Source organism: Rhinopithecus bieti, unplaced genomic scaffold (genome assembly GCF_001698545.2).
Source record: "Rhinopithecus bieti isolate Rb0 unplaced genomic scaffold, ASM169854v2 scaffold_61461, whole genome shotgun sequence".
Classification (NCBI taxonomy): Eukaryota; Metazoa; Chordata; class Mammalia; order Primates; family Cercopithecidae; genus Rhinopithecus; species Rhinopithecus bieti.
The window spans coordinates 1,163,680-1,191,063 of NW_016823852.1; the positions used below are offsets into that span (position 1 = coordinate 1,163,680).

Here is a 27,384-nt window from a genome sequence, read left to right on the forward strand (position 1 = left end):
AAAAAAAAAAAAAAAAAAAAAAAAAAAAAAGTAAAATATTTTAATAAGCTCTATCTTATTCATAGATACAAACATCAGAACACCAGACAGTTAAATTTCTCTTCTATCCTTTTTCATTGTTTTGTGAAGCCTTTGGTAGGGGAGACCAAAAGCTAGTTTTGATTTTTTTTTTTTTTCTTCAAGTTGTGAAATTATAAAATTAATGTTAATTGAAAGATTTGTTGAATAGACATAGTTTTCCTCTAGTCAAAAAGTGTTTAAGTCTGGGCACAGTGGCTTACACACCTGTACACCTGTAATCTCAGTGCTTTGGGAAACCCAGGTGGGAGGATCGTTTGAGCCCAGGAGTTTGAGGCCAGCACAGGCAACAGGTTGAGACCCCTGCCTCTACAAAAAAATTTTAAAAATCAGCCAGGCATGACGGTGTGTGCCTGTAGTGCTAGCTAGGCGAGAGGATAGCTTGAGGCTGCAGTGATTGCACCACTCTACCCCAGCTTGGGTGACAGAGCAAGATTCTGTCTCTAAATTAAAAAAAAAGAAAAAAGAAGAAAGCTTGTACCATATTGATTGCTCAGGATTTTTAGATAAACAGAATGGTGGTTCCAGTTAAGACTGTTAAATCCGGCCGGGCGCAGTGGCTCATGCCTGTAATCCCACTGTAATCCCAGCCCTTTGGGAGGCCAAGGCAGGCAGATCACAAGGTCAGGAGTTCGAGACCAAACCTCATCTCTACTAAAAAACACAAAAATTAGCTGGGTGTGGTGGCGGGCACCTGTAGTCCCAGCTACTTGGGAGGTTGAGGCAGGAGAGTTGCTTGAGCCTGGGAGGCGGAGGTTGCAGTGAGCCAAGATTGCATCACTGCACTCCAGCCTGGGTGACAGAGCAAGACTCCCTCTCAAAAAAAAAAAAAAAAAAGACTGTTAAGTCCTGATCCCACATTTCAAGAGTCAAGAATGTGCTCAAACATCCATCAAAGAAGTTTGGGAAGACATGGAGCTGGAGGAACAGAAACTGTAATTGACTATTAAGAATTCTGCCAGGCGCGGTGGCTCAAGCCTGTAATCCCAGCACTGTGGGAGGCGGAGACGGGCGGATCACGAGGTCAGGAGATCGAGACCATCCTGGCTAACACTGTGAAACCCCGTCTCTACTAAAAAATACAAAAAACTAGCCGGGCGAGGTGGCGGGCGCCTGTAGTCCCAGCTACTCGGGAGGCTGAGGCAGGAGAATGGCGTGAACCCGGGAGGCGGAGCTTGCAGTGAGCTGAGATCCGGCCACTGTACTCCAGCCTGGGCGACAGAGCGAGACTCCCTCTCAGAAAAAAAAAAAAAAAAAAAAGAATTCTAAGAGGTTTAAGGGTGGAGGAAGGTAAAGGTGTCCTAAGAGTATATATAAACCTAGAAGTAGAACATGGGGGCTTGAGGAGAATTGTGTGGCCTCCTTGCTCAGAACTGAAGGGTTTGGAAATGGGCTTGTGAGAATGGAGCTCTAGGGCTTTCATGAGCTGCATGCCTCGAGGCATGCTCCTTCCCTCACCCCCATGGCTCCTCACCCAAAGTGGGGCTCACATCACCCCTGCAGCCCCATGCAGATTTGTTTTGAAGAGCATATGGCACAATGCTCATAACATGTCTGTCACAGTACACAATGCGCGTGGTGTGGGCTTAGGAAGTAATGAACTGTAACAGTCAAGAACATAGACTCTGCATCTCTGCTCTGCCTCACAAGCTGACTGGCCTGTGCTTGTGTTCTTCTTATCTGTAAAATGGGGATGTAACAGTACCCGCCTGATTGGTCATTCTGAGGCTGAAATGGGTCCATATATGTAAAGTGTTTAGTTCAGGGCATCATTGACAGAATGGAGAATGGAGAAACAGCCAATTGCATTCTTCTAGATGTTACTTTGCATGTTGATTTCACGTATGTAATTCTCGGATGATGTGTTCATGTAAGTCACGCATATGGTGTTTTTAGTTATTCGTATATTAGAATCGATTACGTATTTTCGTTTCCTGAAGTCAGGTGATAGTGAGATGACATTTGTTCTTAGGTGTTACCTGCATATTTATTTTTTTGGTTTTGTATCCTTAAACATTTGACAGCCTCATTTGCTCAAATATACCTACTAAATTGTCATTCCAGAAGGCGGAATGTCACTTATAATACGTATTTGCAAATGTTTGCTTAAACTTGAGCCCTTACTAAATACAGTATCTGATGTTTATGCATTAGAAAAACAGTTATTTATATTTAATAAAAGCAGTCTACAATTAGGAAAAGTTCTTACAAGAAAATAAACTAGTTGGTACTCTCCTAATTTCTAGGGATCCTCTCTAAAGTCCTGATATGTGTGAGTTTTGACTCTAGAGAAAGACAATTATGCAGATAAATGTATGTTCCAAAATAAGTGCTTTTTGTTTAGGTTGGGAATCCACGTGTTGAACTTACCCTCTCAGAGCTCCAAGATATGGCAGCTAGGCAACAGCAGCAGATTGAAAATCAGCAGCAGATGTTGGTTGCCAAGGTAAGTTATAAAAAGAGGTATTGAAATATCGTTCAAAAAGTACCTTTTTTAACCATCATTTTAGACTGGGGTCAATATGTTCTTGGGTAACGCTTATAAAATAGGAGCATGCCATGGGAGTGCTAAGTGCAGTCTTTCTCTCTTTGTTATCACTTCCATCATAATATATGCATACTGTAGTTTCTGGAAGTTGGGAAGCTATCAGAACAAGAGTATCTCACCTTTGACACACACAATAGACACCCCAAACAGGAAACTGATGACCTTATTAAAATCATAGATAAAATTTGAAAATGGGCCAGGCACAGTGGCTCCTGCCTGTAATCCCAGCAGGCAGGAGGATTGCTTGAGCCCTGGAGTTCAGGACCAGCCTGGGAAATATAGTGAGACCCTGTCTCTACAAAAAAATTAAAAAATTAGCCGGGCATGGTGTCATGTGCCTATGGTCCCAGCTATATGGGAGGTTGAGTCCAGGAGCTGGTTGCAGTGAGCCAAGATCATGCCACTACACTCCAGCCTGGGTGACAAGAGTAAGTGAGACCTTATATTAAAATAAAAAAAAAGAGGGGCAGGCGAAAAAAAAAGAGGGGCAGGCGCAGTGGCTCATGCCTGTAATCCCACCACTTTGGGAGGCCGAGGTGGGTAGCTCACAACATCAGGAGTTCGAGACCATCCTGGCTAACACGGTGAAGTCCCGTTTCTACTAAAAATATATATTAAAAAAATTAGCTGGGCGTGGTGGCAGGCGCCTGTAGTCCCAGCTACTCTGGAGGCTGAGGCAGGAGAATGGTGTGAACCCGGGAGGCGGAGCTTGCAGTGAGTGGAGATTGCGCCGCTGCACTGCAGCCTGGGCGACCAATGGAGACTCCATCTCAAACGAACAAACAAAACAAATCGGGAAGAAAGGGTGCTTTCGCCGGNAAAAGGTGCTTTCATTATCTCCTTTTGCCTCTGGGTATGCTCTTGCCTATGTCATTGGTATTAGTGTTCAAGAAGAAAGCAGCAATCCATGATGAAAACACTGATCAGGGCCATGAAGACAATGACAGGTGGTTAACGGGGCTTCCCATTGTGCTACTCTAAGTTGGACTTGTTTGCTTTATGACAGTGTGGGGCATATATAATGCTCATTACATATACTGAGTTCTACACTGGTTATTGAAACTGGGATTTTTCTAAATAATGGTTTAGTCATATGTAATTGAAACATCAGATCTATCACACATGCCTGCTGGAAATGATTCATGTTGTAAATGATCTTAAAATGTTCCAAAACTGGCTGGGCGTGGTGGCTCACGCCTGTAATCCCAGCACTTTGGGAGGCCGAGGCAGGTGGATCATCTGAGGTCAGGAGTTCGAGATCAGCCTGACCAACATGGCGAAACCCTGTCTGTACTAAAAATACAAAAATTAGCCAGATGTAGTGGCTCACGCCTATAATCCCAGCCACTCAGGCTGAGCAGGAGAATCGCTTGAAGCCGGGAGGTGGAGGTTGCAGTGAGCTGAGATCACGCCATTATACTGCAGACTGGGCGACAGAGCGAGACTCTGTCTCAAAATGGAAAAAAAAAAAAATTCCAAACTGCTTTAAAGATAATGTTTTTAAACATTACCAACTAGGTTCTTAATTGCTTTCTTCTGTAGAAAGATTTTCTTTATGACTAAAATGTTCAATCTGAATTTTTTTTTTTTTTTTTTTTTTTTTTTGAGGCGGAGTCTCGCTCTGTCGCCCGGACTGGAGTGCAGTGGCCAGATCTCAGCTCACTGCAAGCTCCGCCTCCCGGGTTTACGCCATTCTCCTGCCTCAGCCTCCCGAGTAGCTGGGACTACAGGTGCCCGCCACCTCGCCCAGCTAGTTTTGTATTTTAGTAGAGACGGGGTTTCACCGTGTTAGCCAGGATGGTCTCGATCTCCTGACCTCGTGATTCGCCCGTCTCGGCCTCCCAAAGTGCTGGGATTACAGGCTTGAGCCACCGCGCCCGGCCTCAATCTGAATTTTTAAAAAATGTATTGAGTGACTATACTTCATTGTACTATCCACTTTTATGTAAATAATAATTTGGGTTGGACTTGTTTTAAAAAGTTGTCTCAACGTTTATTGGATTTATGAGAATAAACATGATTAAAAGTTCAATTGGAAAGTGTCCCATTAATAAGAGTTCTAAGATAAAATATACATAGTATTATGTCAGTGTAAAAATTTTCTAATTCTGCTTTTTATTTTTTTCCAAATACTGATCCAAGAGTATTGCTGTTAAAAATAGTTGTAGATATTTTCAGCAATGTAAATCACAAGTTAATGCTGCATCTTAAGTATTTAAGCACATATTGCTTTACCTTAGAGTGTAGTATGTAGTGCCTTCGTAATCACACCTCAAACTTCTCCTTATTTAGGTATATTTTATGCATAAATATGGGATCATGACTATTTAATGTTGACTCTTTAAGGTATGTTTTCACATTAATAGGGGAAACCCTATTGAAGAGTATTGCATATATTGTTTTTAGATTGTTCTGGTGTTGTTTGACTCTAACATGTTTTATTATTGAAGAAATTAATCCTGGAGAAAGCAGACACTTCCTTGATTGTTCAGTATCATAACAAATTGAAGATTTATCTCCTTACTGATCACCTTATCTCTTTTCAGTGTAAAATCCTCTGCTGGTCAATGTTCATTTCCTTTAGGAAATGAATTAGGCCGGGCGCGGTGGCTCAAGCCTGTAATCCCAGCACTTTGGGAGGCCAAGACGGGCGGATCATGAGGTCAGGAGATCGAGACCATCCTGGCTAATACAGTGAAACCCTGTCTCTACTTAAAAATACAAAAAACTAGCCGGACGACGAGGCGGTCGCCTGTAGTCCCAGCTACTCCAGAGGCTGAGGCAGGAGAATGGCGTAAACCCGGGAGGCGGAGCTTGCAGTGAGCTGAGATCCGGCCACTGCACTCCAGCCTGGGTGGCAGAGCAAGACTCCGTCTCAAAAAAAAAAAAAAAAAAAAAAGGAAATGAATTAGATTCTTGTAAGCCACTTTGTAGCAGCATGAAATTTATTACTTGCAGCAGGAAAGTAAGGCTCACTGGGACTTCACAGATGTGATAGAGTGAAGAGGAGATTGTGTTAGTTAGTGCATGTTCTGCTGCTGGGAGGTTTTCTGCAGAAGCGCTTATATTAACTGGTATAGATCAGTGTGCATAAGAAAACCCTCTCTCACCGGGCGCGGTGGCTCACACCTGTAATCCCAGCACTTTGGGAAGCCGAGGCGGGCAGATCACAAGGTCAGGAGATCGAGACCATCCTGGCTGACACGGTGAAACCCCATCTCTACTAAAAAAATACAAAAAAATTATCCGGGTGTGGTGGTGGACGCCTGTAGTCCCAGCTACTTAGGAGGCTGAGGCAGGAGAATGGTGTGAACCTGGGAGGTGGAGCTTACAGTGAGCCGAGATTCTGCCACTACACTCCAGCCTGGGCAACAGAGCAAGACTACTTCTCAAAAAAACAGAAAAAACCCTCTCTCTTAAAAATCCCCCAGCTCTTACTATTTCATTCTTAGGTATGCCCAATAATTTTAGTTTTATATGGTCCGATATAAGATTCCTCTAGTGTTTTAGTATTCATTAAGATGAGTGATACTGTAGAATACTGTCACATTTTCTTTTGAGTGTATAAAAGTAATCATAAGTTTGTTTTCTTTTTTCTTTTTTTTTGAGACAGAGTTTCGCGCTGGCACCCAGGCTGGAGTGCAGTGGCATGATCTCAGCTGACTGCAACCTCCATCTCCCAGTTTCAAGTGATTCTCCTGCCTCAGCCTCCCAAGTAGCTGGGACTACAGGCGCCCACCACAACGCCCAGTTACTTTTTGCATTTTTAGTAGAGACAGGGTTTCACCATGCTGGCCAGGCTGGTCTCGAGCTCCTGACCTCAGGTGATCCACCCACCTCAGCCTCTCAAAGTGCTGGGATTACAGGTGTGAGCCACTGTGCCCGGCCTTCAATTTTCAAAGTTACATTTTTCTTTCTTTTTTAGGAACAGCGTTTACATTTTCTAAAGCAACAGGAGCGCCGTCAGCAGCAGTCTATTTCTGAAAATGAAAAGCTTCAGAAATTGAAAGAACGAGTTGAAGCCCAGGAGAACAAGCTGAAGAAAATTCGTGCCATGAGAGGACAAGTCGACTACAGCAAAATCATGAACGGCAATCTGTGTACGTGCCTGCAACACCCCCTCGTCACCACTCTCACCAGGCCCAGATCCAGTGAAACACAGTCTAACTGCCTGACAATTCAGTCACAAATTCACAGGACTAAATAGCAAGTGTGCTAAAGTTTTGCTCTGTTATTTGCATCTAAAAGGATGGGTTGGTTAGGTTAAGTGATCTTAGAATTGTGTAGTCCCAGCTACTTGAGAGGCTGAGGTGGGAGGATTGCTTGAACCTGGGAGGTCAAGGCTGCAGTAAGCCATGATCAGGCCAGTGCTCCCCAGCCTGAATGACAGTGAGACCCTGTCTCAAAAAAATAAAAAGATACCTTGCGACCCTTAGATGCAGTAGAAAGACCCTCTCGTTACATTGGTACCAGTGGCCCTTTGGATTAGGGTGGGGCACTCCAAGACTTACTCATTCAGAGGGTCTGTTTTTCTTGAATAACTTAACTTGTATCCATGCATTAAGATAAGTTATGCTGATGCTCACTTTTTTTCTGCATGAACTCTTATTTTATTCATTGGTTCAATCTATGCCTACTTGTAAGTCACAGTGATGCACGAGACAGGCTTGGATGGCCCTGCCTTCATGAAACCTTTGGTCTCAGAGATTTCTAAGTCACTTGAACAAACTAGCTTATGGACTGATTACCCTAAAGAATAGTCAGGAATTAATGCAAATATAATTATTTGCTTTATGAGTAATCAGATACAGTTGTCCCAAAGGCTTTTTGAAATGTGTTTTGGATTCTGCATATCACAACTTTCTCTAAGGTCTGGCACTAAATGATACTGGAATTAAGTTCAGTGTATAGAAATGAAAAAAAAAAGGGATCAACTAAATGTTTTATTCTTTTTTGTGTGTGTGGGCAATTATAGCTGCTGAAATAGAAAGGTTCAGTGCCATGTTCCAGGAAAAGAAGCAGGAAGTGCAGACTGCAATTTTAAGAGTTGATCAGCTTAGTCAGCAGCTGGAAGATTTAAAGAAAGGAAAACTGAATGGGTTCCAGTCTTATAATGGTAAATTGACTGGACCAGCAGCGGTGGAGCTAAAAAGACTGTACCAAGAACTACAGGTAACTCCTGCGTCTGGCAGTGGTTGTATTAAAACATTCTCATCTTTCTATCTTTCGTTAGCATGGGTTGGAAACCTTAGGAAGTGGAAACAAATTAGTAGATTCTAATTTAATAGTAGGCACAAGATATATTCAGTACAAAATAATTTTTAAAATGACTTGGGATAGGCTGGGTGTGGTGGCTCACACCTGTAATCCCAGCACTTTGGGAAGCCGAGGCAGGCAGATCACAAGGTCAGGAGTTCAAGACCAGCCTGGCCAATACGGTGAAACCCCATCTCCACTAAAAATACAAAAATTAGCTGGGTGTGGTGGCGTGTACCTGTAGTCCCAGCCTCCAGGCAGAAGAATCGCTTGAATCCAGAAGGCAGAGGCTGCAATGAGCCAAGATTGCACCACGGCACTCAAGCCTGGGTGACAGAGTGAGACTGTCTTAAAACAAACAAAAAAAAGGGATATAATTCACACAGCATACAATTCATCCATTTCAAGGATACAATTCGGTGGCTGCAGTACCTTCACAGACTTATCAGTTATGTCCACCACCACAATTAATTTTAGAACATTTTTATCACCCAAAAAGAAGGCCCGTACCTCTTAGCCATCACCCCACAACCTCCATACCCTCCAGAGCCTGGCAGCCACAAATCTACTTTCTGTCTCTGTGGATTTGGCTATTCTGGACATTTCATATGAATAGAGTCATGCAATACAGGTTGAGCATCCTTAATCCGATAATCTAAAATGCTTCAAATCTGAAACTTTCTGAGCTCCACTGTGGCATGCAAAGGAAATGCACGCTCATTGGAGCATTTTGGATTTTGGATTTCAGATTTCCAAATTAGGAAGGATGCTAAACAGGTAAATATAACGTAAATATTTAAAAATCTGAATCCAACGTCTGAAATGCTTCTGGGTCCCCAGCATTTTGGTTAAGGGATATTAACCAAAACACACGGTTATGCATCCTTTGTGACCGGCTTCTTTCACTTAGGATGTTTTCAGCACAAAATAATTTAATAATAATCCAGTAAAGAATTAAACTTAGGTGATATTTTAAGGCCTTTGTGTAAACTCTTTTGATGAGCTAGGTGCCTATTGTTAAATCCTTGTCTTAGCTCAGACTGCTATAACAAAATATCATAGGCTGGATGGCTTAAACTATAATAGACATTTATTTTCCACCATTCTGGAGGCTGGAAGTCCAAGATCAAGGTGCCTGCAAATTCAGTTCCTGTTGAGTGTTCACTCCCTGGCTTGCAGAGAGCCTTCTTCTCACTGTGTCCCCACGTAGTGAAGAGAGAGTTTTAGTCTGTCTCCATTAACTTCATTATGGGGGGCCCTACCCTCATGACCTTGCCTAAACCTAATTACCTCCTAAAGAATCTACCTCCAGACACCATTACATTGGGGTTAGAGCTTCAACATAGAGATTTTGGGGGACATATTCAGTCCTTAACAATCCTCAATATTTTCATGTCTCAGAAGTTGTCATTCAGCAGGTGATTTTTCAAGCCAGAAATAGGTCTTGCTGCTTTATTAGCACTTGCTAGGAAAAGCATTATATCATTTTATGCAATGAGGGTACTTAACTATATAGAGTAAAATCACTTGTGGTTGCTGTTCTTTAACATACATGCATAGAAGTACTACAGTATTATAAGGTTTCATGACTTCTTTTACATTTTAAGCAAGGTTTTAAGGATTTTTTGATGAAATGTGATGAGTGTGATACAAGGATGTCATTTATTTCCAGCGTTTTGGACTGCAATCCAGTGTGTTTTTTGTTTGTTTGTTTGTTTGTTTGTTTGTTTTTGAGATGGAGTCCGAGGCTGGAGTGCAGTGCCACGATCTTGGCTCACTGCAACCTCTGCCTCCTGGGTTCAAGGGATTCTCCTGCCTCAGCCTCCGCAGTAGCTGGGATTACAGGCACCTACCACCACTCCTGGCTAATTTTTGTATTTTTATTAGAGACGGAGTTTCACCATGTTGGCCAGGCTGGTCTCAAACTCTTGAGCTCATGATCTGCCCACCTTGGCCTCCCAAAGTGCTGGGATTACAGGCGTGAGCCACCGCGCCCAGCCTGCAACCCAGTTTTTATTGTTGTGTTGTTTTGTTTTGTTTTAAGACAGAGTCTGGCTCTGTTGCCCAGGCTGTAGTGCAGTGGGGCAATCTCAGCTCACTGCAGCCACCACCTCCTGGTTTCAAGCAGTTCACTTGCCTCAGCCTCCTGAGTAGCTGGGATTATAGGCGCATGCCACCACACCTGGCTAATTTTTGTATTTTTAGTAGAGACGGGGTTTTACCATGTTGGCCAGGCTGATCTTGAACTCTTGACCTCAGGTGATCCACCTGCCTCGGCCTCCCAAAGTGCTGGGATTACAGGTGTGAGCCACCACACCCGGCCTGCAGTCCAGTTTTTAAAAGTACATTTTATGTCCTGTTGAGTATACACATGGAAGTGTGTATGCACTAGTGCTGTGGGCATCTGAAAGTTTAAGACAGCTCTTACTATGGGAAGTACACTCTGATATTTTCTGTTCTATCCTAGTTCATTTCTTAAAAACGCTGGTTGCAAGCCACTAAAATGACGTAAAGGTGCTTCACTTGGTGATTCAGGCCATCCTTTTTGGTCCTTTTTGAATTTCCTGCTGCCTCCACAGTAAGGTGCATCAAGTGGTGGGCTCAGGCCTGAAGCAGCTCCATGGAGTGCGGCAGATTTTCCTTTAGTTTCTGAGAGTCCCAAATACCGCACTCAGTCTCTTGTAATCATCATTGGCACTAGTCATTTCGTGTGCTTTGAAGAAGATGCATTACAGATGTTTGCTCTTTCTTTGTTCCATGAGAACTCTGTCCTGGCTTCGTCTCTGCTATACCTGTGAAATATTTCACACAAGATGGCAGTGCATGCATGTAAATATACATCAGAACTTAATGCTACTTTTTCTTTTTTAATCTCCCTGGCAATGAGAATTTGACTTTTAATTAACGCAAATCATAAAAGTTATATTTTGTGGTTTGTAGATTCGTAACCAGCTTAACCAGGAACAAAATTCAAAACTTCAGCAGCAGAAGGAACTCTTAAATAAGCGCAACATGGAGGTGGCCATGATGGACAAGCGGATCAGTGAACTGCGTGAACGTCTCTATGGGAAAAAAATTCAGGCATGTGAAAAAGTTTGTGTGAGATAAAATACTAAAGATAGTTTATCCAAGCATTGCTCATCTTCTGTAAGTAGCATTATGCTCCCCCTATCCGCTGTAGCTGATCAAACATAAATAGGCCATAAACCATCAAAAATGACAGAACAAAGTTCCTTCTCCCAACAACTCATTTGTTTCCTAGTGTGTGGAGGCAAAACCATCCCCAGCCGGCACCCTTGCTCTCCATGTCCTGGCCTTCCTTCCTCCCCATGTGCTTCTGCTGTCTCCTCTTCACTGGGGGCTGTTGTTGGCTCTGGAGTCACAGCATCTGTCATGGTCTGCACTCTGCCGTTTTAAGCTGTGCCAGTTTGAGCAAATTCCTTGACTTGCATAGCCTCATGTTCTTGCTGTAAAGTGATTTGTCCTACCTGCCCCATGAGTTGTTGTAAAGATTCTTATAAATAAGCCATGTGGAAGGATTTTGTAAACTCTTGACCAAAATGCTACATAAGGGGTTGTACTTCTAAAAAATCCTTATTTGATACTGAATTTCAAAGGTAGTAAATACTCATTGAAAAGGTAATACAATAAAATACCCATTGAATAAATACTCATTGAAAAAATAATACAATAAAATACTCATTGAATAAATGCTCATTGAAAAAATGAGTATTTATTAACCTTTGAAATTCAGTATCAAAGATTGTGGACTTGCCGGCGTCCACAATCACATGAGTCAAATCCTTAAGATAAATCTCTTAAGATAAATACAGAAATATTTAAGGGAAAATGTGAAAGTCCTTTCCACCTGTTCTCTAGAGGTGGTAGTTGCTAATGGTTCCAGTCTTTTCCTTAATAAAGACACAAAGGTGGCCAGGCACAGTGGCTCAAGCCTGTTAATCCCAGCACTTTGGGAGGCCGAGGCAGGCAGATCACAAGGTCAGGAGATCGAGACCATCCTGGCTAACAGTGAAACCCTGTCTCTACTAAAACAAAATACAAAAAAATTAGCCAGGCGCGATGGCGGGCACCTATAGTCCCAGCTACTCGGGAGGCTGAGGCGGGAGAATGGTGTGAATCCGGGGGGTGGAGCTTGCAGTGAGCCAAGATCGCACCAATGCACTCCAGCCTGGGCAACAGAGTGAGACTCCAGCTCAAAAAAAAAAAAAAGACACAAAGGTACAGAACTTTAACTGAAAATGGGATTGCAGGAATTACACTAGTCTCACTGTCTCACCTAGTCTTTTTTTTAACTGCAACACGGGTGTCTTTCCAGGTCATTACCTCATTCTGGTTGTACCATCTGAAAGCTATAACCAGAGCCTGTAACCCCTTTACCACCCTCTGTAGTCAGGCAGGGAGTCCTGAGTCTTGCTGCCACTCACAGTGCATTGGTGAGCACATGTATCACTGAGCCACCTGCATGGAGGAGGGGCGCCTGCACTCTGTGTCTTTGGCCGGATGTGGCACTTGACTTTTCTCGCACCTGTGGCACTCAGTTATTAAGGGAGCAGTGCCTGAATGCAGAGCTGAGTACACTCTGCCCTCGTGGTAGGAGAATGGCACACTCACTCTCCTGACCCACCAGCAAGGACGTCCTTCCCACATCTCCCTTCTGCGTATAGTTTGGTGACAGAAGAGTGTCCTCTTGTTAGTCTCTGCTTCTCTGAAAGATGCTCTGAGGAGGCAGCATGGGCTTGAGGGACTTTGCCTAGGGGGAGTGGGTTTAGAGGGTAGTAGACAAAGAAGGGAGCTTCCAGTTCTGTGGGTGTCACAGTTTATTTACAAATCTGCCCTTCTTTTAAAAAAACAAAACAGTGAGTTTAAAGGTCAGTAATTTGTACAACTGTATGATTTCAGATGTTGGTTTTCCTTTTTCTCAAGATTAACAAGAAGAGGCCATGTGAGAGAGAGGCTGCAAGCACTTTTTCTCTGTGCTTACGTATGCTCTTCAGTAATGGCATAGTAGTCAGGGCTCCCCAGAGAAACAGAACCAGTAGCGTGTGTGTGTGTGTGTGTGTGTGTGTGTGTGTGTGTGTGTGTGTAGAGAAAGGAAGAGAGATTTATCTTAAGGAATTGGCTCATGTGATTGTGGATGTGTGTGTGTGTGATTTAAGGAATTGACTCACATGATTGTGGACATTGGCAAGTCCAAAATCTGTGAGGCTGGCCAGCAGCCTGGAGGCCCAGGAGAGATGTTGCAGCTGGAGTCCGAAGGCCGACTCTAGGCAGGATCGTGCTTTCTCAGGGCATCTCTCTGTTTCTCTTAGGGCATTCCACTGATTGGATGGGGCCCACCCACCTTCTAGAGGGTCATCTGCTTTACTCAAATCTACCAGTTTAAAAGTTAATCTCATCCAGATTGGAGACTATTATTCTAAGTGAAGTAACTCAGGAATGGAAAACCAAACATCGTATGTTCTCACTCATAAGTGGGAGCTAAGCTATGAGGATGCAAAGGCATAAGAATGACATAGTGGACTTTGGGGACTCGGGGGAAAGGGTGGGAGGGGGTGAGGGATAAAAGACTACAAATTGTGTGCAGTGTACCAGTGCTTGAGTGCACCAAATCTCACAAATCACCACTAAGTAACTTATGTAACCAAACACCACCTGTTTCCCAATAACCTATGGAAATTAAAAAAAAAAAAAAAGAATCTCATCTAGAAAATACCTTTTCCATAACATGTAGTCTGGTGTTTGGCCAAATAACTGGTTACTAGCCAAGGTGATGTATCAAGTTAACCATCACAAACAGCTAGATTCATTCCACCTACACTTCAAGGGATCGCCTTGAAGCGGTCAGTATTTTTTATTTTTGCAGAGATGCGTCTCCACCCAGAGGTCCTAGGTACCTTTGAGCAGTTGTGAAAGCCACGACCCCTCACCCAAAGATGACCCATGAAATGATCTATGCTCACGCGTATAGAACCTTACAGACAATCAGATGGGTTATGCATCCCATTTAGAGCCTATATTGACATCTCGAGGAGTCAGTAGTTCTCTAGAATCCCGATTCCAGGCCCCTTTGTTCCTGAGCAGTGTTATGTGGACAGTGTCCTCTGTCTGCGGCTCTGTGTCCTGGCTGAGAAAGGCAGCGCTGCCTTCAGGGAACTGGGCTCATTGCTCGGGGTCAGAGTCTTCTCTGCTCACTGTGCCCCATGTGGCTTGGACAGTACCAACTACAGCCCTTATCCTGACTTTACAGGTGTGGGCACAGAGGCCAAGTCACCTGCCCAAAGCAGCACAGTGAGTAAGTGACAGAAGAGGGAATTTGAAGCCAGGCCCAGGCCCAGGATTTGACCGATGTCTCTGTGCCCACCTAAGGGAGGAAGAGTATCCTAAGAGGGAAGCTACATGTGGATCACGGGGAAGTTGCTCTGCCCTCGTGTCAGCTCCTCATGTGTATGGCGCTGGATAGGTGGGTGTTGTCAGAGAATTGCTCATAGGAAGCTACAGTTCCTTCTCCGCAGTCTCCCCTTCTAGATGCTGATCTTCCCAGATGACACGCTTCCTAAAAACAAACCACTGAGTGAGTGGTTTCTGTCCGAGCTGGCAGTCTCTTGCACTAGGCTTAGGATTTCTTTTAATTTAGGGGAATCTTGACTCTCATTTCTTCCCAATTTGTAGCTGAACCGTGTGAATGGCACGTCATCACCACAGTCACCTCTGAGCACATCCGGCAGGGTCGCTGCTGTGGGGCCTTATATCCAGGTTCCCAGTGCCGGAAGCTTTCCTGTCCTAGGGGACCCCGTAAAGCCCCAATCTCTGAGTATTGCCTCAAATGCTGCTCATGGAAGATCCAAATCCGGTGAGTGGTCCTGGCCCTCTTTGTAGGGGAGAGTTTGTGAGCAGGGAATGGGGCTTGCAGTAGAGGGGTAGGGGGCATGGCAGACTCCTGAGGCTCTGACCCACACATCATCAGACTCCAGGCTCAGTCTCCCCGAGGCACGTGGGGAGCTGTGTTCCCCCGTGGTAACAACCCTAAAAGAAAACAAGTTATTTTACTGAACCAGAGGTCTCTATTGTGTGGTTTTTCAAAACACAAATGATTAATTAAAACTCTGATCCATGGGCTGGGCACGGTGGCTCACATCTGTAATCCCAGCACTTTGGGAGGCTGAGGCAGGTGGATCACCTGAGGTCAGGAGGTCAAGACCAGTCTGGCCAACATGGTGAAACCCCGTCTCTACTAAAAATACAAAAATAGCCGGGTGTGGTGGCGTGCGCCTGTAATCCCAGCTACTTGGGAGGCTGAGGCAGGAGAATCACTTGAACCCAGGAGGCAGAGCTTTCAGTGAGCCAAGATCGTGCCACTGTGCTCCAGCCTGGGCAACAAGAGTGAAACGTCATCTCAAAAAAAAAAAAGCTGACCCACAGGTGTCCTCTGCTACTGCAGGTTTAGTTACCCTGAGGACACTGAGGGCTGGCATGGATGCCTCACCACAACTCAACTGCAGCCAGCCAGGTAGAGGGGCTGCCCCTACAAACAGAGTTCTGTCCTCATTGATCAAAATCCACACATCGTTGCTTTGGTCTTGACCTCACAATGGTGCTGTGTGATGGACTTGGGCCTCCAGCTGCGTGCTCCAGTGTAGTCCACGGGCGGCGTCCCTCCCAAGCAGAGGGCAAGCTGTTTGTGGAGAGTCTGTTTCTCAACCAATGCATTGAAAGTGTTGGGACTTCCTTGCAATAAGACTTTATGACTGGGGTTGACACATTTCCCTGTAACACACAGGAATCCCTGTCCTGATGTATTGAAACACGCCTTCATTTATGAAAACAGTACTGTTAACTCTCTGGCCATCAGGCCTGCGTTTCGAGCCCCCTTTTCAGCATTGGTGGTGGATTTGTGCTTATCTTTGTTTGCTTCATTTTCTCTTGCCTGGCCCCCAGGAGGGACAGCGACACATCTGTTGCCCCCACTGGGGAGCTTGGGGCTTGTTCTGAACTCCGAAAGAGAAGGCCATCACCAGCCCTTGTGAGCCACAAGCCCCCACTCAGATCCCTTATGGCCGTGTCTCAGCAGCCACATAAAGTATGGGGTTGGCATGAACCCCTAACTACAGCTTGCTCTGCTAAGCTGTTATTTATAGTTTGAACCACCCTGTGGTAGGAGTAGATATTTGTCTGTTTCCAGTGGGAGGTAATTAGCACAGCCAGCTACTTCTCTGCTGACTTCCTTTGAAAAACTCCCCAAGCTGAGAATGTCTGCTGTTCCCCATCCCTGTTGGTGTCTGCTGTGCTGCCTCAAGGGGTTGCAGGAAGGAGATGCCTTCACAAAGCCCTGGTCCTAGTCTCTACTGTGGTTTAAAGTCATGGACACAGGAAACCTGTGCTCGCTTTCAGAGTGGGGACAGAAGCTCAGCACAGAGGTGGAGCTGGGGTGTGAAACCTCCTGGCAGGGACTCTAATCCCTCGCTGTTGGCTGTCCTGGTTCTGTGTCACACAGATGGCCACAGTAAACCCAGAGTGACCAGCTCATGGACTGTGTCAGACCTCGACGTCGGGCCTAACTATGGCTCCTCACGGCCCTCTGCAAGCCCATTTGTAAACCGTATGTTGGCTGACAAGCTTAGTGGGAAGCTATGTCCTCTTTAATATGTACAAAATCAACTGTCACTTGTTTTTCCAAACTGACAAAGGTCTGCTCATCACATCTAGACTTGAAAAAGATGCCACACAAACACAATTTGTCCCTTTCTTCAACAGACAGGTACGGAGTTTGGGTGGGGCCACATGCACCCTCCCATCCTCAGAAAGAGTGTGACACCGAGGGACAGATGCTGGCATAGCATGGGTTTTGTTTTGGAGGGTTTTTTGTTTGTTTTTACAAAATTAAGATAATTTTCTGAGTTTATTATGAGGCTTTTAGTTTTATAATCATACTAAAAGATAATTGTTCCTCTACAATGAAAATAAGTGATTTTCCTTCTATACCTCTTGCCTTGTTTTGAAGAAAGGAGAAAATTGCTTTCTGGTCCCCACTATGACTGATTTCCATAAAACTTCCTGTTGCTGGGTGGTTTCTGAAGCAGCTGGACAGCCACATTCCCTGTGACCCTGAGAGCACAGGCCTGTTTTTGGGGAGCCTGCAGATTTCTGGCCACATGTCCTCCAGGCCACGCGGAGCAAGATGGCAGTTGGTCCAGGGGCCTTGGAATGCCTCGCCAGGACCCACGCGGGTTGACTAGAGCTGTCGCAGAAGCTGCTGCCTGGAGCCAGCAGTGATGTTTAGCAGCGTCATACTTTAGCAGCCCAGCAGTGTATGCAGCTGGGGTTGCAGTGCTGCTGCATCGGGTCGGTTTGGCTTAGGAGCCAGCTGTGAGAGGCTGCGGCTGGTGGGCCCCTGTGTTGCCCAGGCGCTCAGAGTGCAGTTGGGAAGCTTCCTTGTCATGTTCTGTGAGTCGAGAGTTCTGGCTCAAGCGTTGTTGTGAGGACCAATCATTTTCCTGCTGCTGCTTAGTTGCCTGTGCTGGCAGATGGGATAAGGGAAGGGGATGTGCTGTTCCTGCCAGGAGGGCCCAGAACAGTCCCTCTGATTTCTGTCTGTCCCATATTGCTGGTGGCGCTGGAAGTGTTGAACACTTTAGTTCAGTTCAGCTCCTGTTCCTGTGAAAGGAAACCCAGGAACCTGTGTTGTAATGGACTTTAGGCCACTGTGAGGGGTCCTGTGTTACCAGGGGACACTTCCGCACCCTTTTTCAGTTTGGAAAATACTCCATAAAGAACGTATCATTTCAGTGGCTTTCCTAAAAACTTGGGGTTGATGACTGGCTTTCTAATCACTGCAACAGAATGATAGCCTGCTCCTCCTGCTACGCACATCAGTGGGGACTTGCGTGGGACTCCTGTGATCATAAGTGACCTTAGAGGACAGAACTTTTTATCTCAGTAATGAAAGTGCTACAGGTCAAACCTGTTATGAAGTCAAAAGATCAATCTTTTCTATTGCTCTATGTAATTGTATTTATAAACAATGTTTCAAAAGTAAGGGCCAGTGCTTGTTTTATTTGGTGGTGCTAATGTAATGGATTTGACCTGTGTTGAAATAGGGCGCAGCCCCAGGCCCGCACCAGTGGAACCTTGGTTTGGCGTGAGTCTCTGGTAACACTTGAGGCGATTTGGGCATTGGCAGTTAGCGCCAGCAGAGCCCGTCCCTTGGTCTTGTGCACGGGTCTGTGGGCGCTGGAGGAGATCAGCAGTTGTGCATGTGGCTGGTGGTCGACTACTCGGTTAATGGATCTGCATCAGAATGGGATACCCCAGTGCTGTTTTTGTTTCTGGCAGGGTGTTATTCTTAGGTTGGTTCAACTAACATCAAGAAAAGTTTTACTTAAGTTCTGTGTTCTTTTCAAGCTAATGATGGAAACTGGCCAACATTAAAACAGAATTCTAGCTCTTCAGTGAAACCAGTGCAGGTGGCTGGTGCAGACTGGAAGGATCCGAGCGTGGAGGGGTCTGTCAAGCAGGGCACCGTCTCCAGCCAGCCTGTGCCTTTCTCAGCACTGGGAGCTGCGGAGAAGCCGGTAGGCCTGTGTCTTTATCACAAAACACAAGCAAGCTCTTCAACAGGGCTCTCTTCTGCCTTAGTACTAATCTAAAGGGTATGACTTGTCAGGAGGCAAGTTAATCCTGTTATTGTCCAGACAACACCCGAAGTCCTGAGAGGGTTACTGGGCGCCAAGAGCCTGAGCAGCCCACGAGTACACACACCTTTCGGTCAGAACTTTTGCAGACAGGCAATGAGCCCAACAGTGTGCCCCATGCCCTGGTCCCAGCCAATTTGACGGATTACAAATCCTACTGTGTATTATTTCGGGAATGTGGGTGGAAATATGCTTAACTGCTCAAAGGGTGACTTTGTTTTTCTTCTTAACACCTAAACTTAGGGCACCGAGATGGGTAAAGTGCCACCTCCCATCCCGGGTGTAGGCAAGCAGCTGCCTCCAAGCTATGGGACATACCCAAGTCCCACACCTCTGGGTCCTGGGTCGACAAGCTCCCTGGAAAGGAGGAAGGAAGGCAGCCTGCCCAGGCCCAATGCAGGCCTGCCAAGTCGACAGAGGCCCACCCTGCTGCCCCCCACAGGCAGCGCCCCCCAGCCAGGCTCTTCACAACAGATTCAGCAGAGGATTTCTGTACCGCCAAGTCCCACGTACCCGCCAGCGGGACCACCTGCATTTCCAGCTGGGGACAGCAAGCCTGAACTCCCACTGACAGTGGCCATTAGGCCCTTCCTGGCCGATAAAGGATCAAGGCCACAGTCTCCCAGGAAAGGACCCCAGACAGTGAATTCAAGTTCCATATACTCCATGTACCTCCAGCAAGCCACACCACCTAAGAATTACCAGCCGGCAGCACACAGCGCCTTAAATAAGTCAGTTAAAGCAGGTAGAGTGGGTTTATACTCTCCTTTTCTTGGGCTAGAAAATTATACTTTTAATTAAGAAAATACTAATGCCTATATTTGGGCCACGTGCTATTTAGGGTTAAACTTAATTCTTACATAAAAGTACAGCGTTGGGTGTCAGTGTGAGAAGGGAATGGAAGCTGGAATGCATAGAGGAGGCCGTTTTGCAGATGGCTCACAGTTCTCTGACTTCCTGTCAGAGCAGCCACCTCCCTGTGCTACTTAGGAAATCCAGCTCCAGAAAGAGTGAGATGTTGAGAATTTCCTCTTTTCCTTCTGTTTCATGGCAACTTGTGCCAGGAGCTGTCCAGTGAGCAGAGGGTGGCCTTGACCACTGGCCCTCCTGGCAGTGGCTGAACCCAGCCCCTGGGCATGGGCAATTTAAGGAGGGCATCTGCTGCTTAGGAGCCTCCCCCATAGCCCAGAGGAGAGGAAAGCCTTGGTTTGGGTTATGGAGCTCGGATGTTCTAAGAAGGCAGCTGAGAGAAGGTAGCTTAGTTCCACACCTACCACAGAGGCTCTCATGGGAGGAAGCCGCAGGTCAGTTCTAGGTTAGGGCCTCCTTAGACATTCCTGGGCATTGGCTGCAGCTTCTAGACTCATAGTTGAGGGATTCCTGGACGTGTCTGGTCACTCCCTGCACAGGGACCTCCCAGGTGGTGGTGCAGTGTTCCCTTGTGGGGAGGGTTATGGCCATGGTGGGAAAGGCTTAGACCATTCTCAAGAGCTCCTGGACCTCCAGGTAAAACCTTCCTGCTCTGAGGAGGCGCGTGTTTCTCCGTCATCTGAGTTAGTCCGAGAATCAGATGCATGTTTAGTGGTTTTTGTCTTTTTCCTTGGCCAGAAAACAGGCAGGCTTGTCTGTGGCAGGGAAAGTTGGGTTAGCAACCTATTTTTTTCTCCTGAAACAGCTCCAGTTCTGGAAACCCAAATAGAAAAACCGACACATAAGAGAGGCACTGCACCTTTCAGAAGGAGTCAGTGCAGGCTCTAGGAGGAGGAGGAGGTTTCCTCAGAGATTTGAAATGAGAATTGAAGAACAGCAGCAGATGTATATGTGTCTCTTTGCAGGAGCCTGTCTCTGGTGTAATCATAGGTGTGTATGACTAGATCTCTGCAGTGAGGTGGAAATTGCCTCTGCCCTTTGTATCTCCCGCAGTGTATGGTAAGCCTGTTTTACCTTCGGGTTCAACATCTCCATCGCCGCTGCCGTTTCTTCACGGGTCTCTGTCCACGGGCACACCACAGCCTCAGCCACCTTCAGAAAGTGCCGAGAAAGAGCCCGCGCAGGACGGCCCCGCCGCCCCCACAGATGGCAGCGCCGTGGAGAGCCTGCCACGGCCCCTCAGCCCCACCAAGCTCACGCCCATCGTGCATTCGCCACTGCGCTACCAGAGTGACGCGGACCTGGAGGCCCTCCGCAGGAAGCTGGCCAACGCGCCCCGGCCCCTGAAGAAACGCAGCTCCATCACAGAGCCCGAGGGCCCCGGCGGGCCCAACATCCAGAAGCTGCTGTACCAGCGCTTCAACACCCTGGCCGGCGGCATGGAGGGCGCCCCTTTCTACCAGCCCAGCCCCTCCCAGGACTTCATGGGCACCTTGGCCGATGTGGACAATGGAAACACCAATGCCAATGGAAACCTGGAAGAGCCCCCCCCTGCCCAGCCTACAGCCCCACTCCCCGCCGAGCTTGCCCCGTCGTCAGATGCCAATGATAATGAGTTACCTTCCCCCGAACCAGAGGAGCTCATCTGTCCGCAAACCACCCACCAAACTGCCGAGCCGGCGGAGGACAATAACAACAATGTGGCCACGGTCCCCTCCACGGAGCAGATCCCAAGTCCTGTGGTCGAGGCCCCATCTCCGGGTGAAGAGCAGGTCCCTCTAGCACCTCTTCCCCCTGCCAGCCACCCTCCTGCCACCTCCACGGTGGGTGTCATTGCTAGACCAAAGCCTGGCCTTCCTGGTCATTCATGCAGCTAGGACCTCTGGGGTCCTTCCCTTGGTCAGGCTGTGCTGGGAGCAGTGAGAACCAGGGATGTCCCTGAGTTAGGTCTTGTGGGGAGGACAGACAGTCACACAGACAAATGGGGCATGAAAAGGCATGACAAATGGAGCTTGGCCACACTGTGCATGTGGCCAGGGAGCTCCAGACAGCTGGTCAGGGAGCTCCAGAGGCTTTCCTGAGGAAGGGGAGCTGTCGCTGGCACCTGAAGGTCCTGTAGAGAGACGAGGGAAGAAGCATCTAGACAAAGGCCCTGGGTGGGAGGTCAGTGTTGATGGAGCAGAGAGGGAGCCAGGCGCCATCTCAGGGAACCCGCGGTGGGGTTCTCTCCGCTAGGATCTGGTGCTGTAGCAGGAAGAACCCTATCGCACGTGGGCAGGAACGAGCTGCTGGCTCCCCTCAGCTACTTGGCGGTCACACGCCACCCTCCCTCCCACAGGGTCTTCCGAGGAGTGGCCAGAAGCCAAACACAGCCGTGTCCCTCTGTGAGTGAGCCACGGACTCAGGCCCCAGAGCAGTGCTCTCCCTTAGAGTGAGCATAGAGTGGCCCTGCCCCTTATTTGAGGTGGTCACCTGGATGCTGTTCCTGCTGCCACACCAGGGATGCTTCGCAGAGCCACTGTCTTTGGGCTTTAGCTCTCACCACTCCTTCACAGCAGGCGTGGGTTCTTAGACTTTAGTGGACCAGCTCTAACTGGAAAGCTTGCTTCCTTCCCAACAGAGCAAGAGGACCAACTTGAAGAAGCCCAACTCGGAGCGGACAGGGCACGGGCTGAGAGTCCGGTTTAACCCCCTGGCACTGCTTCTAGACGCATCTCTGGAAGGAGAGTTCGATCTGGTGCAGAGGATCATCTACGAGGTGAGCTGCAGCTGGGGACCAGTGCACGCTGCTGGGGGCGAGGGGGCGGGCACTCACAGGCCATGTGTCCTAGGTGGAAGATCCCAGCAAGCCCAACGATGAAGGGATCACCCCACTGCACAACGCCGTCTGCGCTGGCCACCATCACATCGTGAAGTTCCTGTTGGACTTTGGCGTCAACGTGAATGCTGCTGATAGTGATGGATGGTGAGGCCCTGTGGGGGTGTGGGGTGGAGAGATTTACTTTCCCTACTTTACATAAGGAAAAAATGCATGTTCTAGACAAACAGGAAGCACGGAAGAGAATTAGAGCAAGAACACCCATCATTTCATCCTTAAAAGATAGCTGGTGCCAGGGTTTCCTTGCCTGTCTTTCCAGCCTTTTCTCTTGATGATTTTGTTGAAAACATGGCTGTGGTTATGCTCCTTCTGTGCCCATCATTAACATTGCAATCTAAGCATTCTGTGAATCATCCCATCTTGCCGTTTTCATGTGTTCCATGTGAACTCTCCACACTCTATGCTCCATGTGAAAAGCAGCCTTGGCATCCCCCGGGTCAGGCATGTAGGTTGTTGCATTGTTCATTTCCGTTTGCCTTCGGGAGCTCTGCTGCTGGGCGAGACACATTGGTCTCCTGTGGGGGTTATTTTGAACTTGTAGACAGCTGTCATTGTGTTGTATTTGAATCGTGGTAAAATACACATAACATAAAATTTCACATCTTAGCTATTTTTAAATGTGTGTTTCAGTGTATTATGTACATTCACATCACCATGCAGTGTGGCGTGAACATCTGTGGATTGGCCATTTCTTAACCCATTCCCTGTGCCCTCTTTTCAAAATGTATGTATGGTCTGAAACAACTGGCTCATGGAAATCATGCCTTTAAAGAAACAACACAGAGACTTGATGGCACAAAGGCGAACGCCTTCCATGAGATTCCTTCAAGGGAGATCTCTGAGGGCCGTGACCTACAGGACAGGCAGTGCCAGGCCTGCACCTTCTCCTGTGCTCTATTCCAGGACGCCGCTGCACTGCGCTGCCTCTTGTAACAGCGTTCACCTCTGCAAACAGCTGGTGGAGAGTGGTGCCGCCATTTTTGCCTCAACCATAAGTGACATTGAAACTGCTGCAGACAAGTGTGAGGAGATGGAGGAAGGCTACATCCAGTGCTCCCAGTTTCTATACGGTATGCAGGGGAGGCCTGGGCCACAGTGGTGCTGTCTGCCATGGTGCTGCCATGGCAATAGTCGGCAGGTGCCAGAGAAGCTTCAGCACAGCTGTCTGTTTTTTTAAGACAGGAGACAAGGCCTCACTCTGTCACCCAGGCTGAAATGCAGTGTTGCGATCATGGCTCACTGCAGCCTCGACCTTCCAGGCTCCATTGATCCTCCCACCTTAGCCTCCCAAGTAGCTGGGAACTACGGCCTTGTCCCACCACAACCAGCTAGTTTTTTGTACTTTTTTATTTTTTGTAGAGACAGTTTTTCGCCATGTTGCCCAGGGTGGTCTCAAACTCCTGGGCTCAAGCGATCTGCCCACTTTCAGCCTTCTAAAGTGCTGGGATCACAGGTGTGAGCCACCATGCCCGGCAGCACAGCATTCTCAAGCTGTTCCACCTTCTTCAGGGGCAGCCAGGATGTCTCAGTCGAGTGAAGGTCACACTGCCCCTTGTTTTCATTCCTGAAAACATGTTTGAAAGTCCATGTTGTTAAAGATTCTGTGCCAGATTCCCAAGAAAACAGAATGACTTGGCTGTGCTCTGCATAGATGTTTTGCACCCTTGCTTCCGGAAGCAGGGCCAGCTCCATTCCTGGGGTGGCCTGGAGTCCTGGCCATTCCCCGGAAACATCTGATGAATGAGGCTCATGTCCTAATTAAGCTGCTTTAGCCAGGGCCACATTTTCCAAGAGCTGGAACATCTTCTCTGTTCTGAGTATTAAACAGTCCCGAGTCACTTATTCCACACATTACTTGAGAACATACTGTGTGCCCTATACTGGACCCTAGGGTTGAAATTATCCATGAAAATAGCCAGGTGATGCCCTCCTTGGCCCAAGCTCCCACAACAGAGCCAAGCAACAAATTCTCAGGCTGTGTGGTAGGGCTGGGGAGGCACAGCAGCCTCCAGGTGAGTCCAGCCAGTGTGAGGAGGAGGCTGCAGTCACAGTGGCACCACCAGAGGGAGGGGAAGCGCCCCACGGTCACCACAACTGGGCCTCGGAAGCAGTGTCCCCGCAGAAGGCCCTTTGTCAGGGACCCACAAGTAGCTGTTCGGTCAGGGCTCAGTTGTGTGTAGTTTGTTCATTGCCATCCAAGCGCAGTCACAGCTGCTCTAGTTAGTGACTTTAGAAATCTGTTCTCGCTGTGATTGCTAAGTGTCACCTTAGGAGCAGCACACCTTTGCCCTGGGACTCAGGAGCTCGTTTGTCCTGTCCGTCCTGCAGGACTTAGGGCCGGCAGCAGGAGCAACAGCAGCAGCAGCTGGGCCGGGCAGGGGAGGTGTCAGGAGGTATCAGGTGGGAGCACTAGTCTCCCTCCAATAGTCTCTCATCTCCCACGCTGGCCTCTGTGGGGCCTGCTGAGAGCAGCCTCGGCAGCAGCATGACCGGGTCCTATTCCTTGACCAGGGTCCCTCTCTGCAGGCCACCCTCTGCTGAGGCCTGACCATTGCTCTCTGGTTCCAGGGGTGCAGGAAAAGCTGGGTGTGATGAACAAAGGTGTGGTGTATGCTCTGTGGGACTACGAGGCCCAGAACAGTGATGAGCTGTCCTTCCATGAAGGGGACGCCCTCACCATCCTGAGGCGCAAGGACGAAAGCGAGACTGAGTGGTGGTGGGCTCGCCTTGGAGACCGGGAGGGCTATGTGCCCAAAAACCTGCTGGGGGTGAGCACTCAGGTTACTTATTGGGTAACTAGCTGTCCTTGTCCCTGTACAGCATGCGGTCCTATCATGCTGTGGGGCTGGGGAGGAAGGCTTCACTTTTTCTGAGCCTCAGCAGCCCCCTGTGTATAGGGGGAGGTGCCTACTTGGCAGTGCTGGCATGAGGCTCAGGCAGGGCCCCAGGAGGTTCCCCTGGCCATGCTCACACCATGGAGGCCCATGTGGAGGCCGAGTGCCCCAGTGAGGGGCAGCTCAATGAGCTCGGTTCAGGATGAACTTCAACAAGCGGCCCAGCTCACCCCACCCACACTTTCCCCAATCTAGAAATCTCTGCAGCCTAGAAATTTCTCCAACGGAGGAGAGAGGTGGGAATGTGCAGGCTGCTAGCTCTGTATTGGACTTGTGATTCCATCAGTCCTCTGGCAGAGGGAGCTGCCTCTGCTCTCTCTATGTGCCCTGCAGAGCTGCCAGGGGCTCCCTGTTGAGCCAAGGTTCCTGGCCAGGCAAACACAGCAGGGAGCCAGGCAGAGACCCTTGCCCAGGGGAGCTTATGACCTTGAGAGCCACAGGCAGTCACAAGTCTTTAGGTAGCATGAAGTGCTGTGAGAGAAATAGGATATTCTGGGGGTACGGGGCACATTTGAAAGGGGGCTGGGTGGGTCTCAGCATAGAGAGGTGCAGCTGAGCGTAGGCTTGAGGGAGAAGGGTGCTGCACGGCTGTTCAGGGTGGCTGAGGTGAGGAGCAGGGGTCGGGTCTGGCTGGCCCTACTCTGTATGTGTGGCTTCCTGTCCTGACGCGGCTCCGTTGCTTCCCAGCTGTATCCACGGATCAAACCCCGACAGCGAACGCTCGCCTGAACTTCCTTTTGGAGCACCGCGTGGTCTTGCCAGCTACCAGGAGCCGCTGAAGAGATTATTGTGCCGTTTTCCCAGGAAAGCTGAAGCTGGAAAATGGTCTTAATGGTGCTCACTTTAGCAGACAGCGTCCACAATGTGAAGCCTACAGTTTCCAGGTGAGGCCCTTTCTCCAGTTTGCCCGTAACTGGGAGAGGTACTTTCACCTCCAAGGACTGAATTTTGCCAATTACTATAAATCCAAATAAATACCCGCTTTCAAAATACCCACCCCTCTTGCCATTAAGAAGGTCCCATAACCCCTGGTTGGTTGCCAGTGAAGACAGAAGCTCTGACTGACTTGGCCCCGAGGCCATCACCCCCTCCAGCCGTGAACACTGTCCGTGGCTGTGAGGCCTGCTCCCCTGCGACAGCCCTGCCTCCTGTCACCGAACCGGACACTCATCCTTTCTCACACTCCCCACACACGATCCTTCTTCCTCCCTTCATCACCAAAGGAGCCTCTGTATGGAAACGTGTCCAGTGTTGCTGCCCGATGTGGATGCTTCCCAGCAGCCACTCTGCCTGGCCGCCTTGGGGGTTCTGCTTCCTGTTCCAGTTCACCTCAAGGCTAATTGTGCAGGCCCAGCACTGTGGCTGGACTGCCACGCCACGGGCACCAGGACCCCTAAAACCAAGTGACAATCGGAAGAGCCTCAGCGTATACTCTTCTCCTGTGATCTCACAGCCTCTCATGCTGCTCAGTGTGGTTCTCACCCCTGCAAGCTCAAATTCAGTTCTCTGAATGGAGTCAGGTGCTGGAGGCCGTGGCAGCAGAGGGTAATCAGGGTTGGGGCTGGGGGTGGACTGGTGTGAGGGCAGACCAGGGCCAGGTAGATGGGACTGTTTGGTGTCTGAAGGATGGCAGATGCCTGGCATCAGGAGGGGCCGCCCCCGAGGGGCAGCAGCTGGGGCAGAGGAGATGGGGTCAGGGGCCAGCCCGTCTGCTGATCTCCCTGCCTGGGCTGGCTGTGAGGACACCACCTTTGTCCCAGGCCCAGCCTCAAGGCGAGGAGGGCGCTTCACTGAGGTGTGAACTGTACGTACAGGCTTTTTATATACCAAAAGTATTTTTTGACTAGACCATTCAAAGCTACCCGAACTATGTTGGAATTTTTTTTTCTCATTAAAATACAGGCCCTTAGGCTCTATTTTTCATGTATGAGTCTTGTGTGTAATTTATGTATAAATGTGTGTATAGAGTCACTGATGCAGCACTGTAGCCCATCACCTTGGAACATTGACTGTACATAGTGTGGTGAAGAAAACTGAATGCCATTGTAGAGCAGCCCGGCCACAGGAGTGTGGCCACTGCCACCCGACGCTGCTGACGCTGTGTAAATGTGCACAATAAACCCGTCTCACCCCGGCGGCTGTGAGTCTTGT

General features: G+C 48.1%; 1 protein-coding gene across 1 annotated transcript in view; it reads left to right on the forward strand.

Moving 5' to 3' along the window:
• PPP1R13B (protein phosphatase 1 regulatory subunit 13B) overlaps window positions 1-27,369 on the forward strand; it is a 127,931-nt gene extending 100,562 nt beyond the window's left edge. Inside the window, exons 5-17 of the mRNA XM_017861865.1 lie at window positions 2,423-2,524; window positions 6,552-6,726; window positions 7,602-7,798; window positions 10,823-10,963; window positions 14,573-14,753; window positions 18,302-18,471; window positions 18,835-19,336; window positions 20,515-21,284; window positions 22,082-22,219; window positions 22,293-22,426; window positions 23,243-23,409; window positions 24,908-25,107; window positions 25,921-27,369. Of these exons, the coding sequence (XP_017717354.1) occupies window positions 2,423-2,524; window positions 6,552-6,726; window positions 7,602-7,798; window positions 10,823-10,963; window positions 14,573-14,753; window positions 18,302-18,471; window positions 18,835-19,336; window positions 20,515-21,284; window positions 22,082-22,219; window positions 22,293-22,426; window positions 23,243-23,409; window positions 24,908-25,107; window positions 25,921-25,962 (2,919 nt within the window). The 3' untranslated portion in view covers window positions 25,963-27,369. The remainder of the gene's footprint in view (window positions 1-2,422; window positions 2,525-6,551; window positions 6,727-7,601; window positions 7,799-10,822; window positions 10,964-14,572; window positions 14,754-18,301; window positions 18,472-18,834; window positions 19,337-20,514; window positions 21,285-22,081; window positions 22,220-22,292; window positions 22,427-23,242; window positions 23,410-24,907; window positions 25,108-25,920) is intronic.
• The last annotated feature ends 15 nt before the right edge of the window (window positions 27,370-27,384 follow it).